The 15,440-nt window shown below is 44.8% G+C and overlaps 1 protein-coding gene across 1 annotated transcript in view; it reads right to left on the reverse strand.

Moving 5' to 3' along the window:
- LOC139050758 (cathepsin D-like) overlaps positions 1-9,312 on the reverse strand; it is a 37,582-nt gene extending 28,270 nt beyond the window's left edge. The window contains exon 1 of the mRNA XM_070527472.1: positions 9,181-9,312. Within this exon, the coding sequence (XP_070383573.1) occupies positions 9,181-9,239 (59 nt within the window). The 5' untranslated portion in view covers positions 9,240-9,312. The remainder of the gene's footprint in view (positions 1-9,180) is intronic.
- Positions 9,313-15,440: the final 6,128 nt, after the last annotated feature.

The following is a 15,440-nucleotide window of genomic DNA, read 5'->3' on the forward strand; positions in this document are numbered from 1 at the left end:
GATGAGTCAGTAAAGAGCTTGGAAGCGTTAATATTATAATGGCCATTTACAAGTTGAAAGAGGAACTCTAGTTGGCAGATACGGTTGCGCAGTCATGCGGGGTAATCAACTGTGTTATACGAGCTCACCAACAGACGCACGGTCGTAGGAAATAAACCAAACCTAACTAACATATGCTACACGTTCCAGTTTTTTAATATCGGTTAAAATGAATGGGTCCGAAATAATTATGGCATATTCCGACAGCGGACGAATGTAGGAATTATACGCCAGTAAACGAACACTAAAGTTATATGAATTCAGTGAGCGCCTCAAGAAAAACAGTTTACGCAAAGAATTTGCAATAACAGTATCTATGTGCTTCATCTTGGAAAGCTCATTGGTTATCCATAGGCCCGAATACTTGTACTCTCTTAAATCTCATAGAGATACGTGGTCAACATTATATGCAAATTGAAGAGGTTTTTTTATGTGTGATTTTCATAAAAACACTTTTTTTTCAAAATTATTAGACATTTGCCGTTGTTCGCACCAACCAATGACCTTTGCCAGGTCATTATTTAGACGCACCTGATCATCAACAGAAGATATCATTTTCATACAAAATACAGTCATCTCCACATATTTTCACGGAAACTGAAAGTTCTGCGACTATGTCATTAATAAAGAATGGAAATAAATGTGGTCCCGAAATGGATCCCTGGGGGACTCCAGACGCAACCTCTGCATTGTTAGAAGTATTGCTTAAGTAGACGAATTGGTGTCTGTTAGTAAGGTAGGCTCGATCTAAATATCTGTTCGTATTTTATATAATACCCTAATTTATGGAATTATTTGTTAGGTGGCACCTTGGAAAATGCTTTACGAAACTCCATCAACACAATATCTGTTTGCGTCCCTTCATTATTCACCTGCGCGAGATTGGGAACAGTCTTAACTAATTGAGTACATGTAGAAAACCTATGTCTGAAACAATGTTGGACATCTGTAAGTACCTTGTGGTCTTCTAAGAAGCCTAATATATGTTTATGCAATATATTCTCTAAAATTTTGGATGATGTAGGTGTAAGAGATACCAGATACTAGTCGGTAATGCTCTATGTGTGCTTTTTCCGGGATTTACGTAAAGGTTTGATTACCGCCGTCGTCCAGTCATAAGGTAGGGAACCACCGCGTAATCTTCTGGTGAATACGACATACAAGTACATAGCACACTATTCCGAATAACGCTTTTAAAATGCGTCTGGTATATTATCTGATCTTGGTGAACTTGTAGTATCAGTGTTCTATAGCATATTAAAAACGCCGTTCTCAGAAATGACAACGTAAGATATAACAGGAAGCGATATAGAAAAATTTGGAAGGCACCGTTATCTTTGGTAAATACCAATTGGAAGAACTTGTTAAAAGCAGAACAAACGACAGCCTCATCACTTGCACATTTGCCGTCTATCATGAACATATTGGTGGAAGAAGATTTGGGTGTGATTTGGCGCCGAATTTCTCGGGAGACGTTTTAATAAATGAAGGCAGGATCATTAAGTATTATGTTTCTTCGTCGCAAATTATTTCCTGTGTTAGTTGTTCTGAAGTGCCTTCCACAATAGATTGTTAAGGATACATTTGTTCTTGATTTCGTTTTTAACCTTTCAAGCCTTCGATGTATTCGTAACGTCTCAAGAGAAATCCATCGGTTACGGTGCACAGATGATTTTGCAATTTTGGGAACAAAACTGTGGATGCATTCAGAGACAATTCCCCTAAAGGAAAGCCATAAGTAATTTATATTGAAAGTGCTGTTTCTGAACTCGTCGAAGTAGAAGGCAAGCATCTCGAGAATCGATTCATCATGAGCAGGAGAAAAATTGGGAACCAAATAAACACTGCTTTTGCGATCAGGGTAGACATTCAACAAGCTCAGCAGGACAGCTTTGTGATGAGAAATCCCGTTTGTGACTTCACAGGTCATCGCATTTCGGATGACGGCACTTACTAAAAATAAATCTATAATTGAGCCTACGGCTCCCTGCACTCTCGTGAAATTGTTTACCATTTGCTGTAAGTCAAACGCGAATGCAATATCAAAGTTAGTGTTATCAACACTGTGAGCAGAACGCAATGAAAAGGTGTGCCAATCAAGGTTTGGTAAATTAAAGTTCCCTGCTAGTAGTATTCTGTCATCCGATTTTACCTGGCAGCGCATATATTAACTTAAGTTTTCAAGTCCCACAACAGAAGCCTTTGGAGACATATAAAAACGCCGAGGATGAAGCGGACCTTGTTGATGTATGGTTTGCAAGAGACAGCTTCAATATCATGCGCATGGGGCATAGTAAAAAGTTGCATTGATGATTTTACAAAATGGCCACTCCTCCATTCTTCTGTCGCGGTCACCCCGAAAGACCTTATAGCCCTTAAAAACAAACTCACTGTCAAATATTTCACTTCTCAGCTACGTCTCCGTAAGCATGGCAACGTCTGCGTCATGCCAGAACAGCATGCCCTCAGGTTTTACAGCTTTATTGACGACGCTACGAAAGCTTAGTTTTAAGATTTTGAATGCATGACTGCTCTCATACTAGTGTCACTTATGGTTCTTCGGGATTTTATACCGTTTTTTTAATATCTCATCCAAACATATCACCGTTAATGCTTAACTTATAAAAACCAGGCTAACATTAGGGTGTTGCTTCTACCTTAGATCCTCAGCTTGCTATACGGTCGCCTATTACGTACCCTCGGAGATGGGAGTATTGCGGACTGGTGCGATATCATGAGTGAGCTATTGCGACCGATTTTACGATTGTGATTGTCCGTGATAAAACACCAGATTTCCTAGTCGAGTCCCCTAAGGAAGACGACGTTATTAAATGTGGAGACCTTTAGTGCAGTGGGATGACGTGTCGTGATGTGAACTCACACGTGTAACAGGCTCCTGCATGGAGTGGGCCTCCTTAACTGGAGCCGTGTAATTTATATCAAATAAGCCCCTTTTCCCTCATTCTTACTACATGACGTCTTCGTCAATGGGCTTGCTGGATTCCAGGCCCAAACACCACGTCGACAAGCAACAAACTGGTCGACAGCGGTGAGAATAATATGGCAGTCCTCACGATCTGGAATCAACGGACCTGCGAACCTTTGTAAGCTTAAGTTAAAGTGGTGACGGAAGAGCCACATCTGCGCATCCGGGTTCAGGAGATCTGTTCTTTGTGGCTGAGGCAGACACAGCCGTCGCAATAATGGCGTGGTGGCTTGGTCGACTCGAGGCAACCTTAAGAAAGAGCAGGAGAAGGCAGTACCCACGATCTGGGATCCGCGGACCTGTGAACGTGTCTCCGGGAGACACGAACTTGGCAAGCTCGAGGTAAACTGCAGATGGAGGAGCAACTTCTGGGATCGGGGATCTGCAGATCTCCTTGTCGTGGCTCACAGAGGCACAACCGTTGCAGTGGTGTCAGTGGTGTACAACCGTTGCAAGGTGTATCTGGAAAGAGTGCTGCACAGCTACCCGATGAGTATGTGGCAAGTCCTCACTTCAGGCCACAAAGCAGTAGTGTACAATACGATCTAAACCCTTCCCTAGTGCCACAATCTTACCCTCGGGGACAGCAAAGCACAAACAAAGAGGGCGAACCAGCTGGCTGCGGGAACGTATAGTTATGTCGGAGGAGTAAACCTTTCCGATTTTCCTGACAGAAGTTATGTAAGAGGGTAAGGCGCTCAGCGACGACGAGCACAGTGCAAGGAAAGAGGATGAAACAGCAAGCTCAGGAGGAGTAGTTAAGCCGGTGGAGGAGATCTTACTGATTTCCTCGACAGGAATTTCAGGAAGTTCGTCAGGCTGAGGAGCCGTGGACGGGTACAAATAAAAGAAGCACTCGGAAATGAGCAGCACAAACAGCGCTAAGAGAAAGAGGCGTCGCAAATTAACACATGCTGCTAAGAAGGCAATGCGGCCGAATAAATCGAAAGCCACCGAATCCTGTGGGGAGCGGAATGAAAGATTTTGGAAGGAGCGTTTGTCGTTTGGAATATTTCGAGTCAGAGGGTGTCCCAGTTGTCAGACAAGGTTGCAAAGAAACCGACGTTTGGCGTGGAGGAGAAGAACCCAAGGGGCAATCATGTTCCCCCTCATTGAGTTCTTTTCGAGGTATAGCCTGTACGACACGGAAGGGCGTGGCGGTGATGCGGTAGGAAGTGGTCATAATTAGCAGTGCATTTCGAGTGCAGGGCGAAAAAAGTCAGGTGAACAGTACGTAAGGTGTCGAGGGCCTGCAGCGAGGGGAATGGCCCACGTGCCCTTTGAATTCCCTGCTTGACAAGTTTGACAAGAGCTGGCGGCCAGCGCTTGCCTCGAGTGTGGTTTAAAGAGATGCCGCAGCTGTAGGCTAGTGAAACCGAATACCGCTGGCACAGGTGTTCTGTAAACAACAGTTTGGCCGTTTCTTTATTTTTTTAGAGTTTGAATAAAGGTTTTGAGATGCCCGAGACCAGATATTGTTTTAATAAGCAAGTTTTAAGCTCTGTTCAGATAGTTTCTTTACAAACTCACTGATATTCTGAAAGAGTATGAGCGCGCAATTCTGAAACTTTGCTTTTTCGATATGTCGTTCTTTCTTTTTAGCAGATTGGCTTCATTTTTTTAGATACGCTTGCAGCGCGCAGTCTTGGCTGTTCGATGGAAACCTGTACTAGCGCGTCTTGAGTATCAGTTAGCTTTGTGGAAATGGAAACAAAATTCTTTTTCATACAAATAACGCGTTATTTAGCGTAGAAGTTCTTAACCAGCACAATTTGGAAAGCGGTTTGATTGTACCTTGAAGGCGCGCCCAGCTCTGACACGAAGAAGCAAAGTGTTGGTATGTGTCTTGCACGTCTATTCGTCAGACAGCAGCGTTTTAGTATGGCTTTGACCGGGCGTGGCCGTATATAGAAATAAGCTCGAATCTTCGTGTAGTTTAAAGCACGTCACATAAGGAACATTGATCTTATTTTTTTTTAGTGCGGGTCCTTTGTGAACAAGAGAAAAGAAATGCTACTGCGTTAGCGGCTCGGAGGTGGAAGGTTTGGGGAACCTTATTCAGAATATGCGGATTGTTTTGTGAAGAAGGATTTGTCTTCACGGACTGTGCTTGTCTCTCCAGACTTTTGCAGAGAACGCGTTGTCTGGTGTGACGCCAGCAACGGTGGTCTAGGTGTAGTCCTTGCCCAATTTAGCGCACGTGGTTAAGAGCATCCCGTGCTGTACGTCAGTCAAAAACTGACTCCACGAGAATTGGTGTTTAGCATGTCAGTGAATGAGTGTTTGTGCATGGTATGGACCATTCAGAATCCAAGCTGCTATATTCAAGGCACGAAATTCACGGTCGAAAGTGAGCGTTACCCTCTTGCATGGCTGAAGCAAATGCCAGGAAAGAAAACGTGAGACTTCTGAGATGGAAGTCTCATTTGGAGGAATACAACTTCGAGGTCAAGTGTAGGAAAAGGAGGCAAAATGAAAAGCCAGACGGTCTGAGCCGGGGATTTTGAGCAACGAACGTAGCGTATTTTTTCAGCATGTTCTGTGCGTATTTCTAGCGAGGTTATTTAGATAGGCAACTTATTTCTGTCACACCAAGAGCTGACCACGACAATGGCAAGTGCGAGAAAGTGACAGAGAGATGGGCAGACCATTGAAAAACGATGCGGAGATCATAGCTCCCTGTCCAGTGCCCGGAAAGCTAACCAGTGCAGATTTTTGAGGGACAGGTACTGGTTCGCGAACTGTTATAATCGCTCCTGAGCGCCTGTCAAACATGTTAGTGGTGTCTCTGGGTGGCTGGCGGTTATTGGCTTTTCTTGACATGGGAGCTTTTGAGCGACCGCAGCAAAGCGTTTCTCTCAAACTCGCTTGGTGAAGTTATCCGAGGTTGCAACACAGTGCACAAGACAACCTCCGGCTACCAACTCGAAACTAATGCTCTGACAGAGCGATTTCATCGCAGGCTCAGTGATATGCTGTCCACGTACATCTAACCTGGCCATCGTAAGTAGGATGTCATTCTCCCTTTTGTGATATTTGCCTACAACACCGCTGTCCAGGGCACGCCAGGTTACTCTCCGTTTTTCTTGGCCTACAGCCGGCATCGAAGCTCCGCCCTCGACATTTCATTCTTTTCTGGCGCTGTCAGCACGTACCTATTCATTTGCGACCAGTATATGTCTCATCTTGCTGTCCAGTGTCGCCACCATGCTTGCATAAACCCCGATGCTAGCCAAGAAGGCCACAAGAGTCGCTGTGATGCCAATCACCGTGTTGTTTCCTGCCGCCTTGGCAACGATGTACTGCTTTATGTTGTACTTCGGGAAAGGAATAACCGAAAGCGAGTGTCACTAGAGACCTCATTTTTTTGCAATAACTAATGCTATTTTATTCATCTATAACGGACACTGAAGCTTTCCTTTATTGCTTTTGACAGCGATTCAGGACAGACGTCCACAGCGTGATACGCTCCAAATGCAGTGCTTTAGGCTCCGATGTATAGGCTAAATAACAACTTCTGCTATGCATTTGAGGATAAATTATCTGTTTTAAGGAACACTGACCAACCAAATTCCTGTTTTGTTCAGTTCGTCTTTTTTATTCGATAAATCAGAGTGAGGCAAGTTCCCAAGCCTTCAAGACTTATTTGAAATCTAGTACATCTACACACCACGGCAAAAGTTGCAGAAGCTGTGACAAACAAACGCCACCTGAATATTTTCGGGGTGATTGTAGGGTCTCGTATCACTAAATATTAGTTTGTTCGCAAAAAAATCAGTGTTCAACGTCCTCCGTAGTTAGCGGCGCTTAGTTGTACTTCGAAACATTCAATAATCCAATGCCCTCTGAAAATGCAGAATTTCCATCGGCCAGAACGTGTGACAGCCCTTCAATACCTGAAACCTGGGATTCTGATCCGACACAGCTTGAATCTTTGACCTCACACTATGAGCAACAAACAGGTCCATTTGGCGATGCCACTGGCCCTTTCCTAAACGTCTATTCTAGTTCTAGTTTGCTATGTTTGTTATTAAGTTGCTTCTGTTTTTATGCGTTGCATAATGCAATCACTCAGTTCACCATTCAGTTCACCAGCCACCATCGAGCTTTAGCGCAACCACGTGACATGACGTCACGACAGCCGGAGGAAAAGCTGGGCCCCAACTCGCGCAATATGCAACGCATTCTTGGCTTAACCAAGCTAAGCCTGGCCATTTTTATGCGAAGCATACTAGCCGCACAACCACGCTCTTCCTTGCTGCGCCGCGCGCGGCCGCGTAGCTACCATATGACGCCATAACAGCTGCAAAAGCGGAGGCTTACCTCGTGCGCTCGCTTGCGGCCGCGTAGCTACATAACCGGGTCTCAGCTCGTGCGCTCGCCTGCATGAGTTGTTTCTTCGTCCAGCCGAACCAAATATAACCAAGCAACAGCAGTTCACCAGGCTAAACAGTGGTTCAACAACTAAAATAAAGGCTAGTATGCTTCGCATCATGGGCTTAACCTTAGCTAAGCCAGCGCCATTTTTTTCTTTCCATCCACGTCTCTCTTGCAGCGGCGGTTGAGCTGTTGTGCATTGGACAACTTGGCGTAGTGACTTGTTGGCGCTGCAGGCAATGCTTCTGGCAAAGAGGGCTTTTGCATTTGACCATAATTTCCGAGTAGAAAGCACAGCTCCCTCGAGAGAAAGGGGTTACAGTCTTTCATATAAGGTTGCATCGGATATCTTGCCGCGAAGCTAGCGGTTTGATCCTGCGCAGGCAGCATTGTCAGCGCGTGGTGGAAGCACCACGCTTCTCTGTCAGCTTACAATATCCCGACCTTGTGAAAGGCCATTTTTAAGGAAATAGGAACAAGTGTAATAAACAAACCTACAACGAACGGGTGGATGTCTCATTTTCCCTTTATTCCTTACTTCTCCACCTTGCGGGTTTCCGCAGAACTACTGCGTCATAAACCTACTTCATAGTTAAATCCAATAATAAGAAGTTAGAAGTTGTATGCCAGACAAACGAAAGCAATTTAGATCAGCATTTTTTTGGCACTAAAATGGCATGCTAAGACAATCTAATGCTAAAATGCTAATGGAATGCTAATGCTAAAATGGAATCTGCAAAAACAGATGCTAAGCCAGTGCTCGTGTGGCCTCTAGCCCTGTCAAGTAGCACAAACAACAGGCATATAAAAACACATTTGAGTAACTACTAAAATAGATAATTGCCATTTTAAATAAAGAAGTGAAAGAAAATAAACGAAAACCACAGATGAAAAATACTCAAAAATCTGTAAGCAACTTTTCTGCTGTACTAAGCCACTGTAGACTGCCGTGAACTTCAGACCACAGAACATTAGCGTAGAGAAATTGCAATGCACTTCATATACTATAAGAAACCTCATTGCCGAAGCAATAAACTTCGCTAAAAACATACCTACAAAAGCATAAAAAATATGTGTGTTTTAAGAGTACAGGCTGTTTTGCAATTGTCTTTCATTTCTCGTGCGATAAGTTGTGTCAGTATCATCATTTTTGAGGTCATTTATAAGACGAGCTATGCGCAATTTTAACCTGTTTCTTACACGACGGGTTCTTTAGAAGGTCGTCAGCCAACCGCTTCTCTTTCTGAGTGTATACGTAATGTCGAATGGTTCTATTAAGGCACCTAATGTAAGGAAGATTTTTTCTCCGGGTGCCTAAGACTCTTCGTGTATTTTATTGTAGATTCAAGTCATATAATATGTTGAAGGAATTGTGCCGTATTTTAAAAATGGGTCTTTTGTTTGCGAACCGTGTTTTTCATTCACTATATGACGCAGTGTCATTTTCTGTAGAATGTTCTTAACGTTCCTACATTTTTTAAATGCTCCTGCAGGAAACAGTTCCCCATATAAGAGTGCATTATTTAATGGGAGGTGCGAGCAGAGCGTTATGAAGAAATAATTTTTTCTTCTCTTTCAGAATACGACGAAGCCAATAAAGCACACCACGCGTTCGTGACTGATCAAGGTGCTCATGCAAGAATTTTCAGCGTGCCCAACCTTTGTTCGGCTGCATTCACGAGAAATGCGTACATGATTCAAAAGCAGAACTGTTGTGTGGTTTCACGAAATCCATTATATTATAAAAGAAAGCTTGAATTGAAAGTTAAGCAACTTACCTCATATCATTGGATGCTGCGCTGAAGAGCGCGAGGAAAGTTACGGCATATAAATTCATTGCGTCAATGACAAGCTGCTCCGAGATCTGGTTGTTTCGTTTCACGGAGAGTGTACTTTCTTGTGCGAAGTTGTTGAGCCTCTGCGTGCAGGTATGAGCGCGCGAAGGTGGCGCGCTATTGGGCAGACGCTGACCGGGCGCTTAGGTCTGCGTAGATACCACTGGCTTCGTCCGCAACTTAGAAAAAGTGGACGGCAGGGTGCCACGAAAGATTGCACCTAACGACAACAGCTCCACAACAGCAAGGTGTTGACTACGCACTTTTATGCTTCTCGCGGCCCAATGTATATATGACGATCGACGTCATTTCCTGCTGTCGAGAGGTCAGCAAGGCGGTGTTTTTAGGCATATACAACAGTGAACAGCCAAGTATGCGTATAACGGTATGACAGGTGTCAGGAACGGAATATACAGGATTACGTTTGTCAATGTAATAAAAATTGGAGGACGCTTAAGCTTCGCCTTCAAGAGTGGGACGCGACAGCGTTCCCGTCGACCCGCCAAGGGGTATAAGACAATGCGCTACGGCACAGCAATCACTTACGATGCGCCCCGCATCGGACTTAGCGCCCACCTATCACGCGGTGAGCGTCGAGCAACGCAGCGTTCGGCGCGGCAACGAAACGTGCGCCTGAGCGAACGAAACGAACCAAAGAACTCGGTGTCTCGGAGGGGAAACGATCTACGCCAGCCAAACGTCGTGATCGGCACGGGCAGAGAGATAGATAGTAATCTAAACCGGGAGCACGGCGAAGCGTCGTCAGGGGAGAGGGAGTCCCGCGACGCGCCTGGCAGCGGTCCCAATGCGCGCGCGGCGCGCCTCCTGTCGGGGCAGCGCCGTACATTGAGAGGAGGGGGTCTTCTGTGTTTGCCGCAAGATGGCTCTGCGTGTGCGGAAAGCGCAGAAGAAATGCAGCGGAAACGCACTTCGCAACTCGTGTAATTGTGACTTCTGTACGTTACATGTTCATAATTACCGATATACACCGCAGTATAACTTTCCACGGCTCATTTCGAAGGCAACACCGCATTCACTAGAGGCGCGTTTGCACCACTTGAAAGCATCGAACTCGTGGCTGAGTGGTAGCGTCTCCGTCTCACACTCCGGAGACCCGGGTTCGATTCCCACCGGGCCAATCTTGGAAGTTGCTTTTTATTTATGAAGCGCCTGCCGTGATTTATCGCTCACGGTCAACACCGCCGACACCCGACGCCGACGACACCGGCTTTTCTGCGACACGAGCTCCTTAACGCTATCGCGTTAAAAATGGCACGTCTATTCACCTGTAGGGCCTGTGACCAGAGGCATGCATTACTTCACCGCCCTTCTTTTAAAACGATAAAAAAGTATTGTTTTAAAATCCTTTGCCATCAGGCTCCACTAAGAGTAGACATCAATCCGTAGAACTGGATTAAGTACTGATAATAATATACTAAGAATATACTGGGGTAGCAGCGTATTCTTTAAGTCATGTTTCTTAGAGTCACTATTGGCCCTTACGAGAACATCGTTGCTTCAGCTAAAAGTGACGTACCGTGGATATTCCGAGGCTTCCATGTAACGTACGCCATCGGCGGTTTCCACCCCCTTTAATGAAGCAGTCGCTTGCTAAGCTCACCTTTGAGCGTAACTACAATGCAGTGATTAATACAGAATGACAGACGCGAAGCGACAACCAAGGCATGACGACAATGACGTAACAATTTTGAAATTATGTATTTTTCATTTAGGAACACTGCTCTCTTGAACGCTGTGTTGTGCACACAGTTATTTACGTAGCAGGCTCATGTGCAATTTTTGCGATGTCGTCGATTACCTTATTCGTCTTATCCTGAGCGGTGACGTGGAGCTTAACGCCGATCCCAGGAGACCGGCGTCTAAAACGGGCCAACCTGGCGTCCCAAGGAAGTGGTTTGAAAACCCTTGAGGCTCGGCTGAGCTGGCAATGTCTAACTGCGATAACGCTTCTCTTGTGAAGGTTCTTTCCGATTGTGTTGCTTGTCAGAAAAATATGTCACAAGGCATATCTGAAATCAAAAATGCTGTGAATAGACGTTTGGATGCCTTGGAATTGCTCTTGGGTGCTCTCATAACCTCACGTTCGAAGGCACTGTTCTGAGGCGCTTTGCCTCAAGCGCACTGTTGCCGATCTATCTGCCAAATATGACGATCTTCAAAAGCGTTCACGAAGAAATCACATTATCCTTCATGACATACCAGAGGATACCAACGAGAATCGCAACACCCTGCTCTCCAAGGTTGGGAACGTTTTCAGTAGGCTTTCCCTTGGCTGTCCGCGTATTGAACGCTTCCATAGGTTAGGCATAATGCGGCCTGGGCGTTCTCGCTCTATCATTTTGGAAATGATTGACTTCAGCGATAAGCTAGTGATGCTGAAAAACGCTTATAAGCTGAAACATTCCAGCCTGAAATTTTCTGACTATTTTTCGTCCAGTACCTAAAGAGCTATAGGACGCTTTGGCGGAACAGTGGAACGACGGCTCGGATAATAAAATGAGGTTGGATCATTTCTTTATGGGTAACGTTCATACAATTGGCACAGTGCCTGAAATTGTTTAGTAATAGCTCCTGGCTTTGATTCTAGCGCAATATTTTCAAACGTATCATATTCAATAGGTTGACAATCTGATCACTCCGCCAAAGATCTTCCACTTCTGCAAGAAACATAACGAAAAACATTCCACAGTGTCTCACGCTAGTTTCATCATGTTCTTCTCATGTTATATGGATCACAGAAACACGGCATCATGAAGATATTCACGGCTCATAGTTCACACCTCCTGGTTGCATTGCTGTCCATTATTACCGTCAAATTAAGAAAGGTTGTGATGTTGCTCTGGTTTTACGTTCAAATTATAACTTTCCCTTATTGCATAACGTATCATATATGAAACGCATCAAACTTCTGCTCGTGGAGGGCGAGTGAAACGAAAAACATTCTGCCACATTTAGGTTGAATTTATATCCTATCTGGAAACTACACTTGCAGTGGCTCCATCTTCTGAAGCTATACTGAACCCCATTCGTATGCCACAACACGGGGACGAAGCGTCACGTTCTTTAGGCTTCAAACTGGTAAGTGAATGCAATGTTTTTATAGCTTTGACATGTACTATCGTTTCAAAAAAATATTAGCTTCTTATATGGTTTCTTGTCTTTCTATTGTGACAATTTGAGCGCCTAACACCTTTGCAATGCGCCCCGGGGACTACATTTAGACCCGTATCACCTATGATACACTATGCAGTTAGGGTGGTATAAACTTTTTTAAACAGTGTTGAAGTACCTCAGACAGGCTGGCCAACGTTTCGATAGGTGGACCTATCTTCGTCAAAGGCGGCCTCGTCATCCTCGGCGTGTTAGTTTTAAAGGGTTAGTGCAGTGACGTCACGTGCGGGTGTTGTCGCTGGCGGCTGGTTTTAAAGAGAGAGATTACAAGAGGGAACAGGCGATGTCGTCCGACGTCTGTGAGCCTCATTCTCAAGACGCCATTCCATCTGCCAGCCCCTTTCTTGTTTATGCAGTTAGGGGTAATTCTTGTGTTCGGCAGTGCGTCGGTGTCGTCATCACAGAAACATTTGCAATATAATGGCGCATTTCTGTGTGCTTTCTTGTTGCTGGAAAGTGAAGTATCCTTTTTTTTCGTCCTAGGCATTGGATGTCGGCACTTTTTAGGGTGGAACAAGACGGGGAGTTTGGCCCGTTCCTGGTGATGGTGACAGAAGCAGCGATAGCGAGCTCTCAGACGACGATGGGCAGGAGCTGGCGCTGCGCCAGGATCCATCTGCGCTAACAGAGGAGTCGTCTGAAAGCGAGGATGATAGTGAAGATGAAGCTCCTCCTGCAACATCGACTTCTAGAGGCAAGAAAGGACATGCAATGTGTACGCCAAAGTGGACAAACAGATGCCTTGAAAGAGACCCAAAAGAAATTGAGTTCAGTGGGAGCACCGTGATGCCATCGACTATCAAGGACCTTGAGACTACCTTCCAGTTCTTCAAATGCCTTTGTGCCATTGAGGTTTTCAAGATGATTCGCGAGGAATTCGCGCTACTCAATTCAGTGTTGTCCTATCAAGCCTCTCAAGGTGAGCGTAGAGGAACTCTAAAGGTTCATTGGAATGACTCTTTACATGTCGATCATTCAGCTGCCAAGCACCCAAGTCTACTGGAATTCCAGCATCGGACAGCACAAGGTTGCAGACGTGATGTGCCTCAACCGCTAGGAAGACATAAAACGATTTCTTCACTTCAATAATAATGATACTTTTGTTATCCCTGCAGAAATTGGCCACTACAAGCTGCAGAAAGTGAGACCCTTTTTCAACAAATTGCTTGAGCAGTTGAGGACAATTCCGTGAGAAGAGAAACTGTGCATTGACGAGCAGATTGTTCCTTTCAAAGGACTAAGCTCACTGAAGCAATCCAGTCCGAAAAAACCACATCACTGGGGATACAATGTTTTTGCTCTGAGTGGGGTATCTGCTTTCTGCTACGATTTTGAGATCATCTGCGGTGCCTCGTAAAGCAAGCAGCTGCCAGGTGAGCCTCACCTAGGCGCAAGCATCCAAGTTGTCGTGAGGTTGTCTCGCACAATTACCAGGCAAAACAGTCACCAGTTGTTTTTGACAACTGGTTTACTTCTGTTCCTCAGCGAGTATATTTAGGGAACGAAGGGATTCACTGCCTTGGTACTGTGTGGCGACATCGCCTACCTGGCTGCATGCTCTCGAAAGAAAGGGAAAAGAGAGAGGAACATATGAAAGAAGGGTGAGCGAGGTGTCGCGGACCAAGCTGTCTGCAGTATCAGGGCAATAACAGACACTTTGCTTTCCTCGTTCGCCGGTAGTGAACCAGCGTGCGAAGTAAAACGGTACTTCGCAAAAGGAAAATCGCTCGTAGTGGTTCCCTTGCCAAACGTCGTGTTGATGTATAACATACATTTGAGTGATGTGGGCCTCGTTGATCCGATGCTGGGCTATTACCGAATCAAGATTCGATCAGAGAAATGATATCACCGCATATTTCTCACTGTGGTGAATGCCTAGCTTCTTGGTCGAAAGCAAAAAAAGTGCCAAGACTCCCCTGCTTCAGTACAAGTCTTCTGTCGCAGAAGGACTCTGTAGGGCAGGGAAGTTACACGAAAAGAAACGTACAGGGAGACCCAGTACTGAAATCGAGTCATTCTTCCAAGCAAAAAAGAGGACTATGCTGTCGCCACTGCCAAACAGCTGATGCTCGCCTAGACAAAAGGAGCCACACGCCGAAGTCGCTTGACAAGCGAGTGCGTTGCAGGCTGCCCTCTTGCAACCACCTCACAAATGCATCATGCAAAAAGTGCAATGTGGCCCTTTGTTTCAACAGGGAGCGAAACTGCTTCGCATCGTTTCATTAGTAGGGCAAGATGTACTAGTCATGCAAGCAAGCGATATCATCGCCCTTGCTTTAGTGATGAAATTTCAGGGAAGATGCAACACCTTTGTGCAATAAATCTTATTTCACGAACATTCTATTTGTTCTAAATCCCGCTTGTTCTTTCCCTTCGTATCTTATGTTTTTCTCCACGTCCAAAAAAATTACCCCTAACTGTATGGTGTATCATATGTGATAGGCGAAGAAAAAGCTTTAATAAATTTACACCGCGCATAATTTTTAAAAGCTAAGTTTAGTTTGGGTGTTTCTGTTACAAATGAAGGTTACTTAAATTCTTTCATGCGAAAAAAAATTTCTGCTGTAAGGAAGGGGTAATTCTACCAAGTCCTCTCAATTGATAGTCTGTTTGATGCAAGTTAGTAATGCATAAGCAGAATTGAACAATTGGTTATCTTTATAGCTCCCCCTCTCCTGATAGCCCTTGTGAATTGTTCGATAATATTTCGGATTTTATGTGTGACCACCATAGCCTCGACTGTTCTAAATTAATCGTTCTCGGTGACGTTACCGTTCCTAGCCTTCACTGGCTTTCCCTTACATATTCCATGACTAGTGTAGAGATTTGTAGAGATTTAATAACGTTTTCTTTGTCCCATAACCTAATAGAATTAGTTGATAAGCATACGCGGCAGAACTCCATACCTCACTCAGTGTTTATTGGTGACAGTCTTGTTCACATAGGTTTTAAATATGGTTTCATGGAATGAACCTCAGATCATAACGCAGTTCTCAAACACATTAACTGCC

The sequence above is a fragment of the Dermacentor albipictus genome, chromosome 10 (assembly GCF_038994185.2).
Source record: "Dermacentor albipictus isolate Rhodes 1998 colony chromosome 10, USDA_Dalb.pri_finalv2, whole genome shotgun sequence".
In the NCBI taxonomy this organism is placed as follows: Eukaryota; Metazoa; Arthropoda; class Arachnida; order Ixodida; family Ixodidae; genus Dermacentor; species Dermacentor albipictus.